We start from the raw sequence: 26,363 nt of genomic DNA, 5'->3' as shown, positions 1-26,363 counted from the left end.
TGGCCCAATGGTTAAGCCTCTGCCTCTGGCTCAGGTCGTGATCCCAAGGTCCTGGGATCAAGTCCCGTGTCAGGCTCCCCACAGAGAGCCTTCTTTTCTCTCTGCCTATGTCTCTGCCTCTCTCTGTGTGTCTCCCATGAAAAGATAAAATCTTTAAAAAAAAGAGAGAATAAAATAAAGGCATTTCTGGGGGGAAAAAGCAGTGTGGTTTTCTGGAAAATGAATGAATGAACGGTAAAAGTAGAATAAGACATTAATTGTTGTATAGGTATTAGGTGGAATTCAAAGGATACTATTTTTAAAAAAGATGTATTTATTTCATTTGAGGTGGAGAGGGGCTGAGGAAGAGGGAGAGAGAGAGAATCTCAAAGCAGATTCTCTGCTGAGTGGGGTACCCAGTGCAGGGCTGGATCTTATGGCCCTGAGATCGTGACTTGAGCCGAAATCAAGAGTTGAATGCTTAACCAACTGAACCACCCAGGTGCCCCAGAGAATATCTGAGAAACCTGACAAACAAGATTGTCAGAGATTAAGGAAGAAAAAAGGAAAGATTAAGGGCATCATAAAAGACATAATGACAAAGGTAACCAGAATAACTCAATTAAATGCAATACATGATCCTGTGCCAAAAACAATTGCTGAGAGAACGTTGTTGATACAATTGATGAAATTGGAATGTGGAACATAGATTAACATATTGCATCAATATTAAACTGAGTTTGATGACTGTGATGTAAATATTCAAGAGTCTCTTCTTGTTCTTAGAGAATACATGCTGACTATAGGGTAAAGTGATATGATACATGTAACCCATTCTCAGATAGTTTTGAAAAAGTGATACACATTTGAGAGAGGAAAGGCAAATATGGCAAAATGTTAAAACTTGGTAAGTCTATAAGGATACATAGTTTTTTTGTACTATACTTGCAAATTTAACATAAATTTAAAATTATCCCAAAATAAAAAGTTTTTAAAAAGTATATGTCAGTCAGTCCTTCCTAACTGTTTAAGTTATCCCAGTTGTCTGTTTTGTAGGTTTATTGTATGTATTTGAATGGAACAACCTTTCATTTCTTTAAAATATCCTATGCTTCAGACCTTGCTAATATGTATCTGTCATCTCAATAAATTTGAATTGAGTGAATTTTAATAGAACAAGGTATACAGTGATGTCTAATGTTGTCATCATCAATCTTGCTAAAAATTTTTAGATATGAGTACATTTTGGGGGGTGCCCAGATGGCTCAGTAGGTTAAGCATCCAACTCTTGATTTTGGCCCAGTTTGTGATTTCAGGGTCATGAGTTGGAGTGCCATGTTGGGCTTCACGCTGGGCATAGAGCCTACTTAAGATTCTCTCTCTCTCCGTCTCTCTCTGCCCCTCCCCCTACTTCCACTTGCACATGCTATCTCTCTCTCAAAAAGTACATTTTGATACTAAAATTTTAAAGATTATAACAGCTTTATAATTTTCTTAAAGTATTTAAAAAATGATTACTATTTATGTATGTGGTATGCTTGAAGCTAAAAGAGATAAAAATTCATTTGATTATTCACATTTTTTATCATAACTCTGATCATTTGCTATAAACCTCATGTAGACAAAGCAGAAAAGTTTTGCATTGCATACTTAAGGTTTGTACTTTGCATTGCTTAGTCCAAGCAAAATATCCAGCAAATATGTCAAGTTATTTTTTTTTTAGTTATTTTTTAAATACACAAAAACTCAGAGTATTAATGTGAATTACCTTAGGGTGGAAATAGTAAAGATAAGTACAAGTGGTATGTCCTTCTATTAAAAAATTCATTTATACCAGCTTTAACTCAGTGTTAAAAAAATCATAGTGAAGTGCTTTGTTTTTTCCTTTTGAAGATATGGACGTAATGAGGCCCTTAATAAATGAACAGAATTTTGATGGGACATCAGATGAAGAGCATGAGCAAGAGCTCCTTCCTGTTCAGAAGCATTACCAGCTTGACGATCAAGAGGGTATTTCGTAAGTGTTATGAGTTATCTGTCTCCTTTTCATTTAGAATATGTTTTGTGCTCTTCTATAGGTAAAACACTTTTCTAGATACTACAGAAGATCTGCAGATGAGTAAGATATTGTCCCTACCCTCAAGGTATTTATAGTCTATTTGGAAAAGAAGAAAAACATCTAAAATAAGGGTAGCATGTGGGAATTACTGCAATGATGGTACACATCCTAGGCTAGGGGCCTTGCAAGAAGGGAGATCTGATTGAAAGGAATAGAAATTTTAAGAGCAGAGGCTTCTGAAATGGTTAGGAATTAGATGGTGGGAGGTATTTAACGCTCCTTTATGCTGAGTGAATGTTGTAAAACAAAGTCACGGCAGTGGAAAGGCAGTGGAAACTTGCAGGATGTTTTTTGTTACTTTATCGTCATTAATAGAGTTGAATAAGTTTTTACTGTAATAGTAACTTAGCCATTAAACAATGTTACATTTGTTTGATCAGAAAAGAATAATATACAGTAAAAAAAATTTAGGCAAGCATGTTCGTTTCATACGTTTAAAATTTGAGCTATTCTTCCTAGTTTAATTTACTTTTTCTTTGTCAAGAGACTTTCTTCAAATGCCTCTTGGAAACTTCGGTGAAATTCCTTAGGGAGTACACGGTGTCTAAATGCTAATTAGTATTTACCTTACCCGATGATACACTTGTTTTAAAACTTGTGCGCTTTTTCTTTTAATTAACTTCCTGTTAGGTTGATAGTCATAGATCAAATGTGTTTTGTACCATGATTACATAGACAGTGTCAATAAATTGCTCTGTCTTATCAGCCTAGCTGTATGTAATCTTCAAAATAATTCTGAATGTCGTAATAGCAAAGAATCTTAAGAGACAATTACCTTTTCTGTGTTTCTTTAATATGTACAAAAATACTTTCCTTTAAGTATCTCATTTAATCTCTATAATAATCCTCTGTATTCTGCTTTTTAAATGACAAAGGTAGCACTTGAACCAAATCTGACTTCTGGCCTATTCAACTTCTGGTTGAGTGGAAATGTTATTTGATTCCTTGCCTAGATTGATTTTTAGTTCTCTTTTAATGCTAAATCCATGATCACATGATTTTATTAGCTTTTTTCCTATAATGTTTAAATCTAACAACTTTTACTTTTCAGATTTGTGCAAACTCTTATGCATCTTCTTAAAGGAAATATTGGAACTGGCCTTTTAGGGCTTCCACTGGCAATAAAAAATGCAGGCATAGTGGTAAGACTTATCTTTGTGTACTCTAGCTAAATTACAGTTATCAGTCTTAATTACAGCAAAAATTACAGGCTAACCTCTGGCCTAGTCATGTATAACCTGACCAGGTGACAATGAAATTGTTCTAGTAAGATTGTGTGAACAATGATAGTAATATTTAACAAAAAATGAGAATTAATTACTCTTTTCATTCTGTTTAATTACTTTTTTGTAGTATTTGAAAGAAAAATCCTAAAATAGTATTTGATTTTTCCAAGTGTGGTTATATCCTATTATTCTTTTGGATTTTCAGGGATGTAGGCAAAGTAGTCATATCAACAAATATGTTTATAGAGTAGATTATTTATATTGGTGAAATTTTACAGTTTTTTAGATTCATAATAAAATATGTGGTGTTCAGATTTAAAGCGTAATCATTAAGAAAAGGAATAACAATGTCTTTTGAAAACAAATGTACAAAGTGTTGTTAGAACTAATTATTGTCTTTACAAAGAATCTTGATAAGGGAGAATTTACTTATGAAGTAATAAAATTATATTTAATCATTTTTTAGAGGTTTAAAACCTTACTAGTTTTCTAAGAACAGTTTTAACTATCATCTTTCTCTGCATTTAACTTGTCCACCCAAATTAATTAGGGAAATTAAACATTTTGGTTATAAAAATACATTTTGGCAATATTTTGTTGGGGTCTCAATAACCCAGGCATTATTTTAGTTTTAGTAAACGAATACCTGAAATTTTTTATGTACCGCTTTTTAAAAAAAATTTATTTATTTATGAGAAACACACAGAGAGAGAGACAGAGACACAGGCAGAGGGAGAAGTAGGCTCCCTGTGGGGAGCCTGATGTGGGACTTGATCCAGGACCTCGGAATCACGACCAGAGCCAAAGGCAGATGCTTAACTACTGAGCCACCCAGGTGTCTCTATGTAGCACTTTTTATAATAATCTTTTCCTAGGCCTACTTCCTTATACATAGTAAGTACACAAGCACAATTCCAAATTAGTATAGTGCTTTTTAGTCATTCAGATAATGATTCATAGTTGCATTTAATTAATCATGGCTTCCACTGGCAATAAAAAAATGCAGATATAGTAGTAAGACTTACCTTTGTGTACTCTAGCTAAATTACAGTGATAGTCATAGACTTGCTGTCTGATGTTAAATGTGATGTTGTATTCTATCCTACCATATTGCATAGCTATACTCTATGTTCATAGGTTTGGCTAAGCAAACTGATGAGATGGAATCATATGTGTTTGTCTTAAGTATATTGTTGAAATTCTTTCAGTATCAAGTTTATGAATTTTCCTATATGCAACTGACTAATCATTTTGTCCAACCAAATTGATTCACACAAATGAGTAGTCCATTGTCTCATTGCTTATAAGGTAACTTAATTTTTGTTAAACTTAAATATTTAACCTTCTACATTTCCCCCCCCTCCCTCCCCACAGCTTGGACCAATCAGCCTTGTGTTTATAGGAATTATTTCTGTTCACTGTATGCACATTTTGGTACGGTGCAGTCACTTTCTGTGTCAGAGGTAAATGAGGATTTGTTAAGTGTATTTTATTTGTTTTAAAGCTATGTATTTATTTACGGCATCAAATAGTCTTAAACTGTGCTTTGCAACTAACAATCCTATTTCCTATAATCTGTAATGTAGACAAGTCTAAAATCATGAATATGGAAAATATGGAAAAAGATATTTCCTGTGATTGAAATCTGGTCTGGATATATTTACTTCTTTTAAAGTATAGCCCTGTCAGTGAAATGGAATGGTTTCTTTCCATATAAATTAAAAACTCAGGAAAGACATTGGGGGGGAAATGGAGACCACAGCACTACTTTCAGTTATAGACTAATAGTCTTCAATTGTTAGGAATTCATTTTAGGGTATGGTGCCTTTGGTGTTCTTGCTGATAGGTGGGCTGATGAATAGTCAATAAAATAATATTCTTTTGTTTCTTTGTTTCTGTTTCATGAAATGTTTCTACAGCACAGTGGACTATTTAAAAAATAAATATCACCTATTCTAGTAAACTAATATTCTAATCCTAACACTTTTTGTTATTGTTAAATGTTCTTAAAACTTTGGGCAAGTCATTTATGATCTTTAAATAACAATGATACTTGCAAAAAATGTGGGAAAGAGAACAGGGAAATAATGCCTATCTCTTGGGGCTGAGTATTAAGTAAAATAGCTTATATGTAAATATGTTATAAAGCTGTGTGCAGATGTGTAAAATAATGTTCTTCCAAGAATGAATAATTTAGACATGAACAATGTAGGTAGTGTTTTTAGGGAATTTAAATATGTAAATCAATGAAACACAAATATTGCATTAGATGATTTCTATAAATATGTAAACTTTAATAGTAGATGGAAACTAATATATGGGTAAAAAGAACAGATTTAAAATTTCATGAGATATATCTTAGCCTATGCAGATCTTGAAATTTCAAAAACTCTTCTGTCAGTGCATAGACTGGCATTTATTAATTCCTATTTATTTGATGTTCTTTTCAAGCATTGGATTTATGAACCAACCTAAAATTTTCTTCTTTCATATGCATGTATGTCCTTAAATTACAGGTTTAAAAAGTCAACATTAGGTTACAGTGACACTGTGAGTTTTGCTATGGAAGTAAGTCCTTGGAGTTGTCTTCAGAGGCAAGCAGCATGGGGAAGGTAAGCTTTTGCTATGTTAATTAATATCTGCTTACAGAAATTATATTATTTTTTAAGAATTTTAATTTAATAAAATACATGAGACGAAGTATGATAAAGCTGGGGGAATAAACATAATCTTTAGAGAGATATATATAGACTATATATACTTAAATATAAAATATTAAATATTTAAATTTTATATTTAAATATGTATATATATACACACACATATAGACTTGGATTCAAATCTCAACTCTACCATTTTTCAGTTTTATGACCTGAGTCAAATGATTTATCATTTTGTTTTAGTTTTCTCACCATCAAATGACTTCATGGTGATACTTATTTCACCAGATTACTATAGTAGTTTAAATAAATAAAATTATATTTATAAAGCATCTGGCTAACTTGTGACATAATTGTGTTAATATTTTTATAAGGAAAGTAGAAAAAAGCAAGAAAAATGTTGTAGTCTCATTATTTTAGATAAAATTGTGGTGTTTAGCTACACATAGGATGTATGAAGTGTGTATTTTAGCAGAATTTCATTTTACTAACTTGTTTAAATGTAACTTTATCATTGGTAGACATGACTGATCAAAGTCAGATGAAACAGGACTGGAAAAATAAGCATAGGTTGTGTCAACGAATTGCTCACTATGGTACAAGTGATATGTGCAGTGGAAATTAAAAGAAGAAAAAGAACGATGCTAGTAGAGTTTATGGTTAAATATGGCCTTCCTGGGGATTTGTAAGAAGTTAGATTTGTTTATGAGCTGCTCAGAGTTCTTGATAAACCAAGGAGAAGAAGGAAAAAAAACAGCCTCATGCCCTGGGATGTGCTCCAGAACCCTGTCTTTTTCCTTCTGCTCCAGAATAGAGGTAGCTTTATCTGTTTTTCCCATCAAGAAGAATGACTTTCAGGTAGATGTGGCTGGAATGATTGTTGGTAGGATACTAAATTCTAAGGTGGATAAAAAGATCTTAAGGGAATACTTAAATGTAATTCTTCAGAGTGAAGAAACTTGAATTCATTTCAGGGTACCAAGATTATTTACAAAGGAGATCCCTGAAGAACTTTAAGAGCTATAGTTATGGCAAGAATGAAGATAGGCAAGGACCCTTCCAATTTCAAATGAGAGAAGGAAGGTCTGTAGGTTTGTAGACCAGATTGTTTGGCAGCTTGGCATTGATGGTAAAATAAAGACTGTAATGAATCAGTAGGTGCATGCTGTTGTAATCACTCATTGTCCTCTGAACAAAATAGAGTAATATTGGCTACAATTAATAACATGTAGGCAGATTTATAACTAACTACTATACCCAAACTATGCTAATCTGGTGACATCCCCTTCCCACTTGTTTTTTTTTTTATTTTTTTTATTTTATTATTTTTTTAAAAATTTTTATTTATTTATGATAGTCACACAGAGAGAGAGAGAGAGAGAGAGAGAGGCAGAGACATAGGCAGAGAGAGAAGCAGGCTCCATGCACCGGGAGCCCGACGTGGGATTTGATCCCGGGTCTCCAGGATCGCGCCCTGGGCCAAAGGCAGGCGCTAAACCGCTGCGCCACCCAGGGATCCCTGTTTTTTTTTTAATTAAAGATTTTATTTATTTATTCATGAGAAGACAGAGAGGGAGAGGCAGAGACACAGGCAGAGGGAGAAGCAGGCTCCCCTGGGGGAGCCTGATGAGGGACTTGATCCCAGGACCCCAGGATCATGACCTGAGCCAAAGGCAGATGCTCAACTGCTGAGCCACCCAGGTGCCTCTCCCTACCCACTTCTGTACGCTATTTCATGTAGCTAGAATTTTCTTAAGTATCACATTAAAAAATAAGAATAGAGCTAAGCTATTGGTGGGGTCTTTGGTCTTATGATTTAATCCTCTCTCATTTCATGTTCTTATTAGTGATTTGGATAGTGGAGAGCATGCTCACTCATCATATTTGCAAATGACAGGAAGCCAGGAGGGCTGGAAAATACACTGGGGTAATCAGAAAAAGATCTTGAGAAGTAGGAGAGATGGGCTTAATCTGAAAGATGAAATGTTTTCATTATATCATTTTATAAGCAGATACTCAAACTGTTGAATTTCAGAAATAAATGAGAGGGAAATCTTGGCCTTTTAACTTAACAGGACATCTTTTTGTTCAGTAATTGTAGGGACATACTGATCATAAATGTGTGATCTTTGTAGAAAATAAGTACATCATTTCTTATTTTAAGGAAGTAAAAAGAATATAAGCTATAATAAAATGTTTGAAAATAGTTTAAGAAGAAAAAATATATTGATATATCAGCAGCTCTTATTGATACTTATTTGTGGGTATCTCTTTTCAGGAATGTGGTTGACTTTTTTCTGGTGATAACACAACTGGGATTCTGTAGTGTTTATATTGTCTTCTTAGCTGAAAATGTAAAACAAGTAAGTATTTTGTCCAGTTATTGAGATCAGTTTCTTCCAAGTCCATAGTTATGGCATCATATTTCCCCTGAGTAAGCCATGGTTGAATATGGAAATGTGCTCCTTTCTTAAAACATGATCCTTTGTAAATTTTCCTTTAGTCTCCTTTTTTGCAAGTTGGATTTTCCGCCACTAATATTGACTTTGCTTTTCTTGCCATTGTATACCAATAATGTTTGTTCTGTCAGATATGACTCTTAGATAATTAAAATTCAGGTCCCAAAATCAGATACACAAATGTCTTGGGAGCATGTTTTTATATTGATTTTTTTATGAATAAATATATAAGGCTTTAGCCAGCAGCCTAAAAAATGAAGTAACGAAGTGGACATTAGTAAAATCCAAATAGTTATTGCTATTGTCTAAAAAGATACTGTGTCCAAAAATGAGGAGTGTTCTGTAATTCTCTCCATATTATAAGAGTTTGCTTTAAAAGGAAGTGGTTTGCAGTCTTGGCAGAGACTGTCAATTTGAACAAACATGCAAAGCACTGAAATAAAAAAGCTCCCCTATCATAAACAATGCTGAAACACATTTCTTCATGCGCTTTAGCTTGTAACTAGTACATTACTCCCTGTTCTTCTTTAATCAATAACATTTAGTAGCTCTCCACATATGCACTGTGTAATAGTAGATATTTACATAACAACACATAGTACTTATAGGTGTTTTAATGCAAAATGATGATGTGACTATGCTTTCTAAAGAACCTAGTTGTAGATATCAGTATATCTTTGACTCTCTTTTTCAAGTATAAAGTATGCTTTGTTTTATATTTAGACCAAGAATGGCAAACTTTTTCTGAAAAGGGACAATAATAAGTATTTTCAGTTTCTCAAGCTATATGGTCTTTTTGACTTAGCTATATAAAATAATATATAAATAAATATATATGGCAGTATTTCAATAAAATTATATTTGCAAAATTAGGTGGTAGGCTAGATTTGGTGTATGGGCCATAATTTGCTACAGCCCCTAGCCTAGATTTTTAATGTTGGAAAGGCTCATTGAGTCAACCCTTCTATATAAATAAGAGAGTTGATGCTTTCATTAGCATTACTCATTATAGATGATGTACTTTTGATTTATAAGTATATAATTCCACAAGTTGCATGTTCTTTGGACTATTAACTCAATCAAGAGGCTATCTGTTGTCAAAACTGATAAGACACACCATTTACCAGTCATTTACATAGAATACAGTGGAAATGGTCCCTTTCTAGAATTATGCAACTTGGTAGTAATATATCTTTTCTAAGCTACCAATAAGCTTGATTTGAATTTATGGATAATATTAATAATGCCTTATAATATTATGTTAATAAGGTGTGACATTTTTCATTTAGTCTTTACAACTACTCTGTAATACATTACAATGCTTATTTTTTGAACATGTAAACTGACTCTCACAAAGCATGAGCAGTGTGCCCTAAGTCATGTGAATTAAGCTGAGATCTAGGTCTGTGATGTAGCTGCCACCCAGTATTTTATTGTTCATCAGTGGACAGGACCTTGTCTGATTTTAGTTGTGTGTATGCATATGACATGAGTGCATACAATAAATATCTGTATAAGCTTAGGATTGGTAACTTTCTCCTGCAAAATATTATCAGTTGCTTCCAAGGTTGATTGGAAGTATTTAACTCATTTGCACATATTCTAAGAAGACCAGGTAGGAAAAGTGACTCTCTGGGAGATAAGGAGAAGGCCTGCTGTAGGTAGAATGACACAAGTCCTTTTGATGCATGAAAAGCAACATGGAAAAAGACATTCAGACTTGGGAAAGTTGAAAGCAATGATGAACACACCTTGGGAGAACAGACAGATTGTCACTAAAACAGCAGCAGATGTTCATTCCCACATTTTATAGCAGTCTCCAATAGTAGACATACTGGTCGATTATACCTTTCCAATTACTACTACTGTTAAAGTTAAAAACTGTAAGTTTATTACTGCGTTAATCTACATAAAATCAAAGGTGTAATATTTTATCAAATCAAAGAAGGAAGAGTTTAGTTGCCATACAGATGTGTGAATCTCTTGCTCTGTAACTGCCACAGGTTTGTTTTTGGTCCCATTAAGTCATTGTGAACAATAGGCAGGGGGAAATGGATGGGTAGTGGCTCCAATGATTCTAGTCCACCGTGGTTTATAGTAGCTCCTTTCTGTTCTCTAAGAAACTCTAGAAAATTTTAGATAGATAAAATAGTATATATGGGCATGAAGAGTGAGGAAGGGATATTACATTAACAGAAAAATATGTATAATGGTACATAAGACCATGGCTTTAGAGACAGAAGATCCAAATTCAAATTCCTACTCTCTCAGTTTTAAATCACACATTGGGCAAGATCTCCTTATCCCTGGTCAAGCCTTGGCTTCCTTACAAGTGAGAATAGCAACAAATCTCCCATTGTTCCTCCTTAGCTTATCCTGAGACTCAGCTGACAAAAGGTTTGTGAAAACCTTGCAAAATGTAAAGTAGTATACAAATACAGAGTGTTAAGGCTTTAATTCTGCATTTATTTTAGCTTTGCTGAAGAACAGTCTACCTTGGGATTTTAATCATTAGGTTACTGAATCATTGAAAACTAATAAGTAGTAGATTTTAGTAAATTTAAGCTTTAAATGGAAACAACTGAATTTAGTAATTTTATTTTATAATATTTATTTCAGTGTTTTGCATTTTGGTAAACATGTGAGATCATAGGAAGTCCTATTAGATAGCCAATATCTGTCTCTAGAGGGCACCAAAGGACTCAAATGTTTACCTGAATCTTGCTCTGGGTATGTATCTATACTTTATTTTATTTTTTAATCCTGACAATTTTAATAACCATCTTTCTGCCAAAGAATACTAAATTATTATAGTTGTGATAGAATTAATTTCATATTCTCAACCATCTCACCATTCAAACCACCCCTTTTTAAAATTGGTTGTGTAACTGATTTTCTCTTGCTGGGTATCCTTGTTAGAGCTTAATTTTGATCATTACTTAATCTGATAATTGGTGGTACTTCTTGGATACAGAAGCAATTGGCTATAAATAATTTTGTAAATGGAAAAATGGAGTCAACAAAAAATATATTTTTTTACAAACCAAGTAATGTGAATTATCAATCTTGCTTCTACTTCAAGTTATAAAATATAAAATATGAAGTTTTGTTGGTCAGTTACAAGATAAACGTGAGGTATGCATTTCTTAAATGGTTCATGGTGTAAGCTGAGAGTTCGTCAGTGCAGTATGAATTACAAGTTGCCTATCTAGCTTAAAACTAGTAAATAAATTCCTTACAGTTTCAGATGATGTGTACATTTATAGTGACACTAAACATTGCTTATCATAAACTATAAAATTAAAAGAAATGCTTGAATTGTTAATCATACTATAATTCTGTTCTAAACTTCTGACTTGTAGACCTCTTAATATGTAACTATATCGAGAGAGATGTCAGAGTAGAGGCCAGGTGGCTACTTGTGCAGGGACCCCTTGTAGGATTGGGGTATTTTGGTCCAGTTAACATGCAGCTGTCACAGGCTAAATTCTAGTCTCACACCTGGGCTAGAATCCTAGCACTACCACTTACTGGCTTGATATTATATAAGTTTTTTTTTTTAATCCTCCCTAAACCTTTCTCAACTATAATATAAAATGAATACTACCACCCACCTCAGAGGGTTGTTTTGAGGATTAGATGGGATGTTGTATATAATGTAGTTAGTTCAGTACTCAAAAAAATGCTTCCTATTATTACTAAGGATCTGATTCTTAAGAATTGATGTATCCAGAGACACAATCGTATCATCGTGCTTGGGGTGGGGGGGGGGGTACAGTGCCTGGGGGCAAATAGATTTTCACTCTTATTTTAAATTATCTGCCTCTGCTGTGAGTTTTTTAGTATATGTGCTGCCAAAGCAAGTACTCTGCTATGAGTTTTTAAGAGTGTTTTAAAAATACTCTAAAATTTCATTTCTATTTTAGTAAGTTGGATTATCTTGTTAATTGAATAAGACAATTTTTAATAATATGGAACCTATAAATTATGTATTTCTCTTGAACACTGAATGTTGATTTATAAATGTGGCTGGGGATCCCTGGGTGGCGCAGCGGTTTGGCGCCTGCCTTTGGCCCAGGGCGTGATCCTGGAGACCCGGGATCGAGTCCCACATCGGGCTCCCGGTGCATGGAGCCTGTTTTCCCTCTGCCTGTGTCTCTGCGCCTCTCTCTCTCTCTCTCTGTGACTATCATAAATAAATAAAAAATTAAAAAAAAATATAAATGTGGCTGAATAAATTTTAAGGTAAAATTGATTTATTGAAGTTTTTTGCTCTAGCAAAAATGTATTTACTTCTAACACATGGCCATGAATGAATTTAGTGGATTCTTAATAAATATTTATTGATAGTGATGATAGTTTATAAACAGTTGTCTTATAAAACAGTTTTATTTTATTTTATTTTTATTTATTTTTTTTTAAAACAGTTTTAAAGTTAGACTGTGACTTCTGAATTTTATTTTGGCAACTGTACATTTCTCAGAGATGCTTAGAGGTGCTTAGAGCTTGTTTCCTCCTCTGAAGAAAGTAAGTTGGAGTAGGATATCTGGAGTAGAATATAGTCATTCTCAGCGAATATGCATCCACTTTTGATGATCTCCAAAACAGATTGAGCCTTTTAAGGGATCATGAGCACAAAGCTTCGAAATAAATTCATAAATTCATCCTCATAACTTTCTAGTGAACTTTATTTTTACAGTATATGGTAAGTTATTTTGCAAAGAAGATTATCCTAAAAAAAGATTATCCTATTTTAATTATCCTTCAATTTGATACATATATATGTTTCTAGGAAGCTAGAATATCTTGAAAAAATGTAAACATTCTTTATTGTAAAGGAATTTATCATAGAGTATATAGATAATAATTTTCTTTATTTTTTTTATTTATAAGTTGATGGAAGTTTTTTTTCTCCCCCTCTTTCTTATTCTCGTGGTAATCCTATTATAGGTTCATGAAGGATTCCTGGAGAGTAAAGTGTTTCTTTTGAATAGTACCAATTCATCAAATCCATGTGAGAGAAGAAGTATTGATCTAAGGATATATATGCTTTGCTTTCTTCCATTTATAATTCTTTTGGTCTTCATTCGTGAACTAAAGAATCTATTTGTGCTGTCATTCCTTGCCAACATTTCCATGGCTGTCAGTCTTGTGATAATTTATCAGTATGTTGTTAGGGTAAGTATAACATGTTTTTAACTGAGTGTCATGTGTTTCTTAATAAGTAAATTCTTTACTTTGAAGGTAAAAGTAAAGATATGTAAAGATTCCTACTTCATTATGTGGCACACAGGAGATAATCAGTCAACTTGGGTCTCCTTTTGGGGGATACCGCTCAGCTGGAAAAGTATGTGACACAGCACAGGCTTTGTATTCAGGTCTGGTTTTGAATCTTGGTAAATATGCCTCTAGGCTTCATGACATCACTGCAGAAGAGAATACCTACCTTATTAAGCTGTGAGATTTAGGATCGTACCTCAGTACAATGTGATGTGAAACAGAGACCTCATTAGTGTTTTGTTTATTCTTTGAAGATTTGAATCAGTCTCCAGATGGGAGTATAGATGTAATTTTGTAATTTTCTTTTACTTCTGAACCACCGTTTGCTGCCACCACTTCAGTTCACTGCCAGTACCCTAGTCCATAACCTCTGTCTAAAGTATGCAACCTCAACTGATTTCATTGTCCATAGTCTGGGGATCCTAACCATAAAAGAAATATTCCTTGAAAAATTGTGGGTTTTTTTTTTTAAAAAGGTTTTATTTATTTGAGAGAGGGAGAACATGTGAGAAAGAAAAAGAGAGAACACAAGCAGGGGGAGGGGCAGAAGGAGAATCATACACTCTGCTGAGCAGGGAGCCCAATGCAGGGCTCTATCCCAGGACCCCAGGATGGTGACCTGAACCAAAGGCAGACATTTAACTGAGCCACTCAGGCACCCCTAAAAAACTGATTGATGGGATTCAGAGGATCTACAACCATTCAAAATATTTGCAAGGCATATGTTTCTGTCTGTATATATGCATTCCCCTACTGAGCAGTATATAGCTTTCATTCCTCAAAGGAGCCAATGACTCAGAAAGGTCAAGCATCCTTGTTCTATTCTTTTCTGATCCAGTCCATTTTATATATTACTGCTGCAATTGTTCTAAAATCTCCACTGGCAACTTACTAAAAACTCTGTTATGATGGGTCTGTTTCATACCCCACCCCCCCGAATTCTAAAACCTGTAGACATTTTCTTATTGCAAATAACAGTGGAAGGGGACAGGCAGGAAGACCTCATAAGGCTTTCTGTATTTCATGACCCCTTAGCTGAACGTGTATGAGTTAGTAGGAGCAAAAAAGAAGGTTATTTAGGTAGAGGAAACAATGTGAATCTTAAGTAACAGTTTGGTGTTATCAGATGACTCAGACATTGACTGCCCTTTTCATTTTGACCAAGCTTATATTTTCCACCATGTATCACCATCCTATCACACAAGTCTCTCTGTGCTTCAGATGTTCTAGACCTATTTCCCAAATTATCCATGTGCTTTCACACTTGTTTCTTTTTTCATCTTCTTTCCTTGACCCTGATTTCCACTTCCAATTAGGTAAGGTAGAGAACACAGGATGGTGAGCAGAGTAGGAACCAGTCTTGGGGTAGCTGGAAGACATAGTCATTGTGGAACCAGAGAACTTGAAGAAGATGTGCAGTTTGAGTTTCCAGATAGTGAAAGTTGGAACAAGGCTACGAGTCAAGACCAAGAAATCAAAGCCAGAGACAAGGAATATGTACAAATAATAAGGGTAATGGCAACTGTCTAGGTAAAGAGTCAGACCCTGAAACCAGGAGGAGACCTGTACTAGGAAGCAGAGTTATGAGGTAAAGCCAAAGTCAGGAACCACGTACTGTGGAGACTGAAAGAGAAATGAAAACAGTAGAAAAGGGATTTCATTGGACCCCATGAACAGTGGCTGATACTAGCTCTATGGCTCCAGCTCAGACTGAGTATGCTTATGTATTTCCTGTTGTGACAGGAGCCATACCCAGTGTGAACAGCCCAGGACTTGAAGGTGCAAGCAGGTAATCAGGAGCATTTAGCTCAGATGGAATGTGTGAGCATGAGGGAAACAATGGCTTTGGCAGTGAAATCCTAACTGCTTGGCCATATTTAACATAGGATGCTTAAAGTGTTTATTGAAAGAATTCACTTTTATAACATACATCTGCTGCTGTGAAACTCAGAAGTATATGATTTTGCTCTTTATTTTACATTTTAAAATAAGTAAAGAAGTAACTTCTCTCTCTCTTTTTTTTTTTTTTTTGTTTTCTTTTTTTGTTTCTCCAGAATATGCCAAATCCCCACAACCTTCCAATAGTGGCTGGTTGGAAAAAATACCCACTCTTTTTTGGTACTGCTGTGTTTGCTTTTGAAGGCATAGGAGTGGTAAGGATTTATTCTTTATTATTATTTTTAAGAATTTTAAGTCAACACAAAGACTTACGTAGTCAAACGATATTTAAAAATGCATTTTTCTTTTTTGTTTCCATTTTCTTCATTGCCAGAACATTATTTGCAGTTTGGTAGGTTACACTTGAATTATAGTTTAGTTTAGATGATTTTCAGCATTTTGTTATGGAAAATTTCAAGCCTAATACAAAATCTATAGAACAGTATGATGAGTTCTTGTGTAAGCGTCACCTAGCTTCAAAAATCAACTTATGGTCAATTTTGTTTTATCTCTCTTCCATCTACTTACCAAGCTCAGGTTACATTCAGACAGACCCCAAACATCATATTTTATAGACTAAATGATTTAAAGTGAATTTAAATTGTTACAAAGTTATAATTACATAGAAGAATTAAAAAAAAGAATCAAATATAAATTCTCCCTCTAGATTTATACATATTTGTTTTGAGAAATGATGTTATTATAAAGCTAATACCAAGAAATACAAGCACCCCGAGGATTCTAAGATCTTAAACATTTCCATTTAATATGCCTCCAGTTTATTTAAAGTCTGGAATGTGTAGATTTGGGGAAAACAAAATATCACTCTCTACTCTGCTCTATAACTTGTTTCATTGTCTGTTGGTTTGGTATGGGAGCGAAACCACTTATACATACCTATTTGAACCACAGATGAAATAGGCCTAGAAGATAATTTTATATCATTTTACTTGGGTTCTTGCTTTCTCTGAATTATCCATTACTCCATTAGAGAAATCTCACAAATTCCTATAGTTCCGTTTATTACTGTTCCAGACATAACTGTAGATTTTCGTTTCTGTCTTTAACCTGTAAACTCTAGTAGTTAACTATTGGACATTTCCAGTTAAGTTGTTCCTCTAACATTTCAAGTTCAGCAGCTCCAAAGTCTGACATAATCTTAATCCAAAACCTGTTTCACTTTCTCATTTCCCTATTTCTTTTAGTTTTATTTTCAGTTGCTCAAGCTTGAAACATTAGAGCAATTTCTTTCACTTTGTCATTCATTCCCCCGTTCCATCAGTAATTAAGGCATGTTTATTTTTCTTTCATTTTCCCCCACAAATGAAATTACATTTAAAACACCCACAGTGCTGCTAATCACAGAGGGAGCCTACAAAAATGTGAATTTCCTTCCTCTCCCCCTTTTCTAGCTGCACTGGCACCATTCTTAATCATAGCCCCCTATTTCAGGTCTGGATTATCTCCAGGGCATCCAAATGGTTCTCTCTTCTATTAACCAGTTAATATTTCCATATGGACCTGACTTACCTAAAAAGTGGAGATATTACTGGAGTTATTATCTCATACGGTTATTGTGAGGACTACATGAAATGCTGCATGCAAAGCATCTAGAAAAGTACCTGGCAGGGGCGGTCTAAGATGGCAGTAGGGGAGGATCCTGAACTCACGTTCTCCCATGAACCCACTACCTCTACAGCTACCTATGGGATAATTGCCTCTGAGAAATAGCTGAAAACTATCCGGATAGCTCCTCCACGACAAAGAATAAAAGGGCCACATCAAGACGGATAAGGGATACAAGGGATGAGGTCTCACCAAAAACTGTACCTCTGGTGCAGCAACCCAATATAGGGAGGGATCTTACAAGTCTGGAGCTTTTCCCAGAGGAGCAAGGGGTTTGTGCCCCACATCAGGCATCCCTTCTGGCCCTTCACACATGCAATGGCATACCCCTGTAGGATCCAAAGGCTATAGGAATCTGAGAAACTCCTTTTAAAGGACTTGAATATGGACTCACTTGCCCCAGAATCTAGCATAAAAGCTTCAGTTTGAGAAATGCCTAGACTATATGTGAAGGGGATTCATGCACTGATCTTAAAACATCTACTGGAGGGGCAGGGACAAGCTGGGACTTTTTCCAGGGATGGAGGCACTGGTGAGCACCATACTTGTAGTCTCCCTCTATGATGCTAGCACAGATAGACAGTCACAAACACAGCAGTGTCCTGCTGCCTTGCTAACACTGGTGGGCATGCCCTGCCTTACTAAAGCTGTAGGCAAGTGTAGTCCACACAAGGAATGCCCCTTGATCACCTGGCCCTGGTGGCTGAGAGGGTTTGTGTTCCAGGGCCCCTTGGGACTTTATCAATGGGAAGGACAGTTCTTGACAGGGTGCCACACCGAGGCCCTGCACAGACAGCACACTGATAATGCACCCCAAGTATGCCAGTGAAAAAGCCCTGTTTATTGGTGCTGAAACTTTAACCTGAGGGACAGGCTTCAGGTTTGTCACACATCTCAAGGCTATAGAAGCACTCTCAGGGAACATAGAGAAATACCATCTTGTGCCCTCCTTTGATCTTGCTACAGCTTGCTGATACCTTCCAGAAAAGAGCTTATACAGTTATCTGAAACCTTGAATTTTAGAACTGTTCCCTAGGAGACCCATCCAGATCTCCTGGTCTAGAGGCCAGCAGGGTTTACAATTGTGGTTCCATAGGACTCTATATTTCCATACTTTAAAAGCTGCTGTCTGAGAAGCTGACTTCCAGTCATCCTGAAACTTGGTACTGACTGAGATCCCCACACTGGAGCACTGGTAGGTCTTGGCACACGCTCAATAGCTGAAGCTTATCAAGAATAAATCAGGCTACTTAGATAATCACAAAGGTCCAAGAGACAACCACAAACTAGGACAAGGTTGAATGATAAAGTTCATCTCCTTCACAGGGTCACTCCTTCAAGACTGGGAGATGTAGCTGTTTCAGCTAATACATAGAAACAAACATAGAGAGTCAAGAAAATTGAGGTGTGGGAATATGTTCCAAATGAAGGAACAAGACAAAGCTTCAGAAAACGACCTTAGCAATGTGAAAATAAGTAAGCTACCTGATAGAGTTCAAAGTCATGGTTATAAAGATGCTTATGGAACTTCAGAGAAGAATGGATGTTCTTCAGCAAAGCAAAAGAAAAATATAAGTACCAAACAGAAGTCATAAAGCTGAGGAATACAATTACTGAACTGAAAAATATACTAGAGGGGTTCAGTAGACCAGATGAAGCAGAAGAACTAGCCAGTGACCTTAAAGACAGGGCAGTGGAACTCATTCAAACAGAGCAACAAAAAGGAAAAATAACGATAAAGTAAACAAAGCTTAAGGGACCTATGGGACAACACCAGGCAGAATTGGTATTCATTTGCATTATAGGGATCCTAGGATAAGAGAGAAAAAGAAGAATAAAAATAATAAATAACAGCTGGAAAATTCCCTAACCTGGGGAAGGAAACAGACATGCAGGTCCACAGATATTCCAAATAAGGTAAACCCAAAGAGATCCATGCAGGGATTTAATTTAATTAACTTTTGCATTTAAATGCAAAAGTTAGAGAGGGAATCTTAAAAGCAACAAGAGAAAAACAACTTGTTTTGTACAGAGGAATCCCAATGAAGCTGTTAGCTGATTTTTCACCAGAAACTTTGTAGAACAGAAGAGAGTGGCATGATGTATTCAACATACTGAAAGGAGAAAACTTCCAAACAGAAATACTCTATCTACCTGGCAAGGTTATCATTTGGAATTGAAGGAACACTTAACCTAATTAAAAGTGTGAGTATAAGCATCCTTGACTTGTTTCTGATCTTAAAGGGAAAGCTCTTAGCTTTTCACTGCTGGACACTAGCTGTGGGCCTATTATATATGGCCTTTATTTTGTTGAGTAATGTTCCCTGTGTACACACTGCATTGAGTGTTTTTATCATGAACAGATACTGAATGTTGTAAGTGCTTGTTCTGCATCTACGGAGATGATCATCTGATTTTTATCCTCCATTTTGTTAATTTGGTGTATCCTGTTGATTCATTTGTGGATGCTGAACCATTCTTGCATCCCTGGAATAAATCACTTGATCATGATGTATGATCCTTTTAATGTATTGTTGAATATAGTTTGCTAATACTTTGTTGAGGATTTTTGCATCTATGTTCATCAGGGATGTTGCTTAAATTTCCTTCCTTCCCTTCTTCTCCTCCATCTCCTCCTTCTTCTTCAGTGCTCTACTCTAGGTTTGGTATTAGGGTAATGCTGGCCTTGTAAATGAGCTTGGAAATGTTCTCACCTCTTCTGTTTTTTGGAAGTATTTGAGAAGGATAGGTATTTAAAGCTTTTTTTGAATGTTTGGTAGAGTTTGCTTGTGAAATCATCTGGACCTGGACTTTTGTTTGTTAGGAGTTTTTTGATTCCTGATTCAATCTCCTCATTACTAATCTTTCCGTTCTGATTTTCTATTTCTATAAGAAATAGATTCAGATTCTGAATCATGAATCATTCATTGTATTGGAATATTCTATATTTTAAGGAATTTATCCATTTCTTCCAGGTTGTTCAGTTTTTTGGCATGTAATTTTCCATTGTAGTCTTTTATGACCATTTGTATTTCTATAGTATCAGTTGTAACTTCATTTCTGATTTTATTTGTTTGAGCTCTCTTTCCTTTTTTAGTTGGTAAGTGTAGCTAAAGGCTTGTCAAATTTGCATGGCAACTATAGGCAATACTACTTTATTACATCTTTGAACATTGCCAAGAGAGTAAATCTTTAAAGTTCTCATTACAGAAAAAAAAAATTTTATTGTGATGGATGGTAACTAGACTTATTGTGGTGATCACTTTGGAATGCATGTAAATATCAAACTCTTATGTTTACACATGAAACTAATATAATGTTATATGCCAATTTTATCTCAATTACAAAAGAAAAATACCTGGCCCCTCATAAGTAAATACTTGCTGTTATTATTTCTTAATATCTTTTACGTATGGCCAAATCATATGGCCAAAACCTCTGAAGATTGGCCTAAAAACACTCTTCAATTAGCCTTTTTTCCTTTTCTTTAAAGGTTTTTTTTCCACATAATAATAATAACTTTTCATCTCACTAAATTGACAGACAATATATACAGATGGATAGATATAGAAGCAGTTATAGACATGGCTATACTTGGGTTATTATGCACACATGTATTTTCTAGTACTTCAGCTAAGAGATACACAGTAGCTACAGCCACATCCAGCACCCAGATCTTGACTTCTAAATACCATCTACAACAAAAGAATCAAAGTTCTTTGGAGAAATATCTGATTCTAGGACTGAAACAATGACATTTAAGATGAGTCTGGAGCATCTTATAGCACCAGAAAGTGTGGAAATGCTCAAAAAACGAAAGAACAGAGGCATACAAAGGAATACAGGAAGCAACCTGGTGGAATTCACAATGACCGAAGCCGGAACAATATGAGCAACAAAATCAATAAGTGTTTTTGGATTCATATTCACAATATAAAACAAATATACATGAATGCACACTAACATAAGTAAGTGATGCAATAAATATGTACATGGGAGGATTCCCAAATAATTTATGTAGGTACTTCCCCTCCAGGAGCTGTAGCTTAATCCCCAGTCCCTGGAATGTGGGCTGCATTTAGTGACTTGCCTTCCAATGAACAGAGTGTGGTAAGAAAGAAGAAAAGACCTTTATTAAGTAGAGAAACCTGGCAACATTGCCTTAACCAAATGATGAAAGTTAATTTCACCAGTGACAAATCATGTTGATAGCATGTGTGATGAGAAGGGGATTTTACCTCAGTGGTATCTTGTTCTAAAACCTATAATCCCAGTGTACAAACATCAGACAACATCAGACAAACCCTGGTAGAGCGACGTCATACCAAATACCTAACCAGTATTCCTCAAAACTGTCAAGGTAATGAACAATGAGAAAGGATTGTGAAGCCATCGCAGACCAGAGAAGACCAAGGAGATATGGTGACAAAATGCAGTGTGGCATCCTGGAAGGGACCCTGGAACAGAAAAAAAGGACATTAGTGGATTTAATGAAATCCAAAAAAAATTAGAGTTGAATAATAATATATCAATGTTGGTTCTTGGTTGTAACAAATGTAATTTGGTAGTTTAAAATGTTAACAAAAGAGCAAACTGGTCAGGCGTATATGGGAAATTTCTGTTTACCTTTGCAACTTTTCTGTAAATCTAAAATTATATAATAAAATAAAGTTTATTGGGGATCCCTGGGTGGCTCAGCGGTTTCGTGCCTGCCTTTGACCTAGGGCATGATCCCGGAGTCCCTGGATCGGGTCCCGCATCAGGCTCCCAGCATGGAGTCTGCTTCTCCCTCTGCCTGTGTCTCTGCCTCTCTCTCTCTCTCTCTCTCTCTCTATCATAAATAAATAAAAATAAATCTTTAAAAAAAAATAAAATAAAGTTTATTTTTTTTGATCTGACAGGTTTGCCTGCTAAGATCTAATTTAAGATCTCTTTATTTTAAGGATTTGAACATCTGTAGTGTAAAATATATATATATATATATAACACCAAGAAAAATATTCAGCAATTTTAAGTTTTATTTTAAAGGAAATTTTAAAAAAGGAAATAAAATTTGCATATAAGCTATAGGAAGATTAATTTGTGTATATATAAGATGGAATACTAGATTGTTTTAAATTACTTCTATTATCTGCATTCTCTTCTTAGGTCCTTCCACTGGAAAATCAAATGAAAGAATCAAAACGCTTTCCCCAAGCATTGAATATTGGCATGGGAATTGTTACAACTTTGTATGTAACATTAGCTACCTTAGGATATATGTGTTTCCATGATGAAATAAAAGGCAGCATAACTTTAAATCTTCCCCAGGATGTATGGTAGGTATATATGAGTTTGTTAATCCTAGTTTGTATATTTCACACATATAGCTTACTGGTATTTGATATTAAAGGTGTATTTTTGGATTTATGGTTTAAACATTTAGAATTTTTATTGTGATTTCTTATTTGTGTAACCTAGAATATTTTTATACTTTTCAGAGGAGACCGTCTATGATTTTACAGTTTTTATACTTTTCAGAGGAGACCGTCTATGATTTTACAGATTCATTTGGGATCCTTTAAAATGATTAAAAGTTTTTAAAAAATTAAAAATTGTAGGATGTTCCAAATTTGAGTAACATATGAAAGTAAAACATGAATTTTTTTAATATAGACTCACTATAATAAAAAATGTAATACTTGCTGCCAAAAAATCCAACACTCTGGGTTCCTGATAAAATGATAAAACCCATCATTATTAAAAAGACAATATGGTGCATCAAATATTCACTTAAATTTGGAAACCATATTCTGCAAAATGAAGCAATATAGAGGGTTTTTCCTTTTTCCAGAGATTGGTCTCTGGAGATTTTAGAAAGGTATTGGCAGCAATTACCATGGAGATGTCCTCCCTTATTCGTTAAATTGAAGGTAACTCCTTAGCTTTGAAAATACAAAGAAGAAATGTTAAATTGCTGATTTAATTAATGTCACACTGCTCCTTTAGCTGCTTGGATAGAAGTCTGTGAAACTTGAAATGTTTTTGAATATTACATGTTCTGACTGGCTTCCTGTTGATAGTTTGAGAGTTTATCTTTGGGTTTTTCCTGGAGTTGAAAATGAGAGAATATACGTAGAATAGTTTTCGGGCTGCACATTTGTGGTAGAGAGAATATACCTAGAGTAGCTTCCAGATTGCACAATGGGCACACATGCAGTGGGTTCATTTTTTTTTTAATTATAGTTCTACTTTAGCTATGGCACGTTTTATAAATATAGTATTTCACGATGGGAAGGTGTCAGATATCATACATTTGTTTCAGACTAGAGACATGCCTACAAACAATTTTAAGCATTTATTTCATTAACTTACATTATGGTTGATTATATAATTTTGTTTCCTCCAAATATGCCCCTTTTTGTAGTAGTTTAATACAGGCTAGAAGCTTAAATGGCTTAAGAGAGTCAAGGTTAAAAATTATGGTAGCATGGCATAGTTCTTTTTCTCAAATATTGTATAATATCTAGAAAACAGAGTGGTATTTTTCCCCACTTAGAATAATGGTCAGAATAAATCTGAAGAATAATTTTATAAATAGAACTGACAAGTACTTTTAGTGTCAAATATAAAATGTAGATGGAGGGATCCCTGGGTGGCTCAGCAGTTTGGCACCTGCCTTTGGCCCAGGGCGAGATCCTGGAGTCCCAGGATCGAGTCCCACGTCAGGCTCCCAGTGTGGAGCCTGCTTCTCCCTCCTCCTGTGTCTCTGCCTCTCTTTCTCTCTCTCTCTCTATCATAAATAAATAATAAATAAATGAATAAATAAATAAATCCATCTTTTAAAAAAAATGTAGATGGAAACAATCTCAGAATTCTTTTCCACAGAAATATTTGGAGAGAGAAAGGAGTGAAGAGGAGTACACATGCATGTCAAATTGAGATGTTCCTATCCCCAGAGTTAAGAGCATGGTGAAGGAACAGCGGGAGAGACAAGTAGGAAATGCTTTCTGTATTCACAGCTGAGCCTGGAGGGCACTCCACTACCCGTGCATTAACTCTGTTAAATCCTTGCCTTGTTTGGCATCCCCTTCGTGCCTCTCACCTTATCCCTCATTGCTGTGGCTTTACACTTTGAACAGAGCCAGTTGCAAGACTTGATTAAAAAGGGACCATCATCATCTCTAATCAAAGAAGTCACCTGCTTTTCATTTAGAGGAAAGGATAATACACATATCCTAAAAAACACAAATCTGGAATAAAACAGAAAGCACGTCAAGATAGATCAAATTCCCTCAGAGAACTTGTGTTGGCTAATTCCTTTTCCTTTTGGAGATGAGGCTTCTGTGGCCTACTGTCCATTTATTTATGGCCTCTGCATCCGGGCTGCTTAAATAACAGCCATGATTGAGGAATACTGCAGAGGAGATGCTTGTCCTTTTATAGTGATAGTCTTCTGTAAGATGAGAAGTTTGAACCGGAATGATCACTGGATTATGTCTAAGATTTCTTTCTTGATGTACTATGTATGAGTCTCTTCTTCCCTTCCCTCTTTGTGCTTCAGGTGATAGGCCTAGGAAGTAAGAGAATGTGCAGTATACTCGTTACTCTTGATATAAAAGCCAATGGTGGTCACAAGAGCCGAGGGAGCTCCTAGCTGCTGGCAATGGGAAGCAGTAAAGGGATTTTGATGCCATGTGACTTACATTCTCAGAATTCGTAAGGGGTATTCCTACAAGAAAATACTGAATTAGAAAGTAGCCCCAAGATAAAGCAAGTATGGATTAGAGAGGCTCCAAATTATTAACTATTTATTGATTGAGGTGTCATCTTTTAAAACTAGTTATGAGTAGTAGTATTCAGTGTATCACATTTAGGTTTTGAAGCAAAGAATGTTTTAAAGATGATACTGAAGTAAATTTGCAGCTCTGAGCTAGGACATTAGCACCTTGATGGGGCAGGAATTGCTATTTCAGTTCCACCCACAACCCAAACAGCAGCAGAGAGGGGGGAAAAAGCATTCTCTTGGGAGTCTTGAGAATAGGCTTGACCAAATAGCCTGCCTCAAGCATAGCATCAGCTCATAAAAAGTACACCTTTTACATAATCATAATCTCGATGTTGCTTTTTATATAAAAATTCCTTCTCAGAAAAAACGTTTGAGAGAAATTGCTGCTCAGAGCCATCCACTGTGTTTAGCCTGTCCTCTGAGAGCCCCTAGCCCACCGTCACTCCCCAGGAGGGAGCAAGTACTGAGTAAAAAGCAAAGGCACAGTACACTTGCAAGCCAAATAACCAAGAAGAAATAGCCTTTTGAATACTGGACTTAAAAAAAAAAATCTATGCAAATAAAGTCATGATAGTAACCTAACAAAGATCAAAGATAATGTTTCTTTCTGTCTGGATTGATATGAAGAATTCTTCATATCACTTTATGTAGATTCTGTTCTTTCACACAGTGCTCTCAGGCTTCGATGTAAGTTCCTATGTACTACTTTAATTTATAGAATCTCCTTACTATCAAGGAGGTCCTAAATAGGAAACGTTTGCATGAAGGGAGTCTGAAGGAAAAATAGGAATGTGGACTTAGGCAGACAGATGAATAGCACTTGTGTTTGAGCATGAATGCCACATCATTGTAAGATCTTCCAGGTGAGTGTATCTAGATTATGTCTTTAGTTTATACGTCTCTCCAGCTCCTCTAATAGCAATTTTGGGAATTTAAGCCAATAAGATGAAGGTTTCTAATTGTGTCATTGTCATAAGGGAAGATTGGAGGAATGGAGATTTGAGGGTAATTAGTATTAATGATGGTATAACAAGTTTACAAGAGGACTTAAAATAGCGAATAGTATTTATTTGGGTTCCATCTTACTGTCTTACTGAGTGGTGGTGTGTACATCATAGGAACAAACATCTTTCTTGTAGTTGTGGTTTCCTTTGTTCAGTTTTGTTGTGTTGCTTATTTTTCTGAAACGCAAGATCTGTTCCATATCCCTTTGTCTTTTCCCCATCACAGTTACCGTGCCTTCTTATTTGGTTCCAGTTAATGGCTTTTTAACTTTTTAAAACTACAACCCGGGGACCCCTGGGTGGC

General features: G+C 35.3%; 1 protein-coding gene across 1 annotated transcript in view; it reads left to right on the top strand.

Annotated features, from left to right (window-relative positions):
* SLC36A4 (solute carrier family 36 member 4) overlaps window positions 1-26,363 on the top strand; it is a 63,239-nt gene that overhangs the window by 14,085 nt on the left and 22,791 nt on the right. Inside the window, exons 2-9 of the mRNA XM_077867441.1 lie at window positions 1,873-1,996; window positions 3,150-3,240; window positions 4,699-4,787; window positions 5,841-5,936; window positions 8,263-8,347; window positions 13,394-13,621; window positions 15,778-15,876; window positions 22,436-22,605. Of these exons, the coding sequence (XP_077723567.1) occupies window positions 1,873-1,996; window positions 3,150-3,240; window positions 4,699-4,787; window positions 5,841-5,936; window positions 8,263-8,347; window positions 13,394-13,621; window positions 15,778-15,876; window positions 22,436-22,605 (982 nt within the window). The remainder of the gene's footprint in view (window positions 1-1,872; window positions 1,997-3,149; window positions 3,241-4,698; window positions 4,788-5,840; window positions 5,937-8,262; window positions 8,348-13,393; window positions 13,622-15,777; window positions 15,877-22,435; window positions 22,606-26,363) is intronic.

This window comes from Canis aureus, chromosome 23, assembly GCF_053574225.1.
Source record: "Canis aureus isolate CA01 chromosome 23, VMU_Caureus_v.1.0, whole genome shotgun sequence".
Classification (NCBI taxonomy): domain Eukaryota; kingdom Metazoa; phylum Chordata; class Mammalia; order Carnivora; family Canidae; genus Canis; species Canis aureus.
Note: the sequence above shows the minus strand (reverse complement) of the source record. Positions and strands in the feature narration are given on the sequence as shown.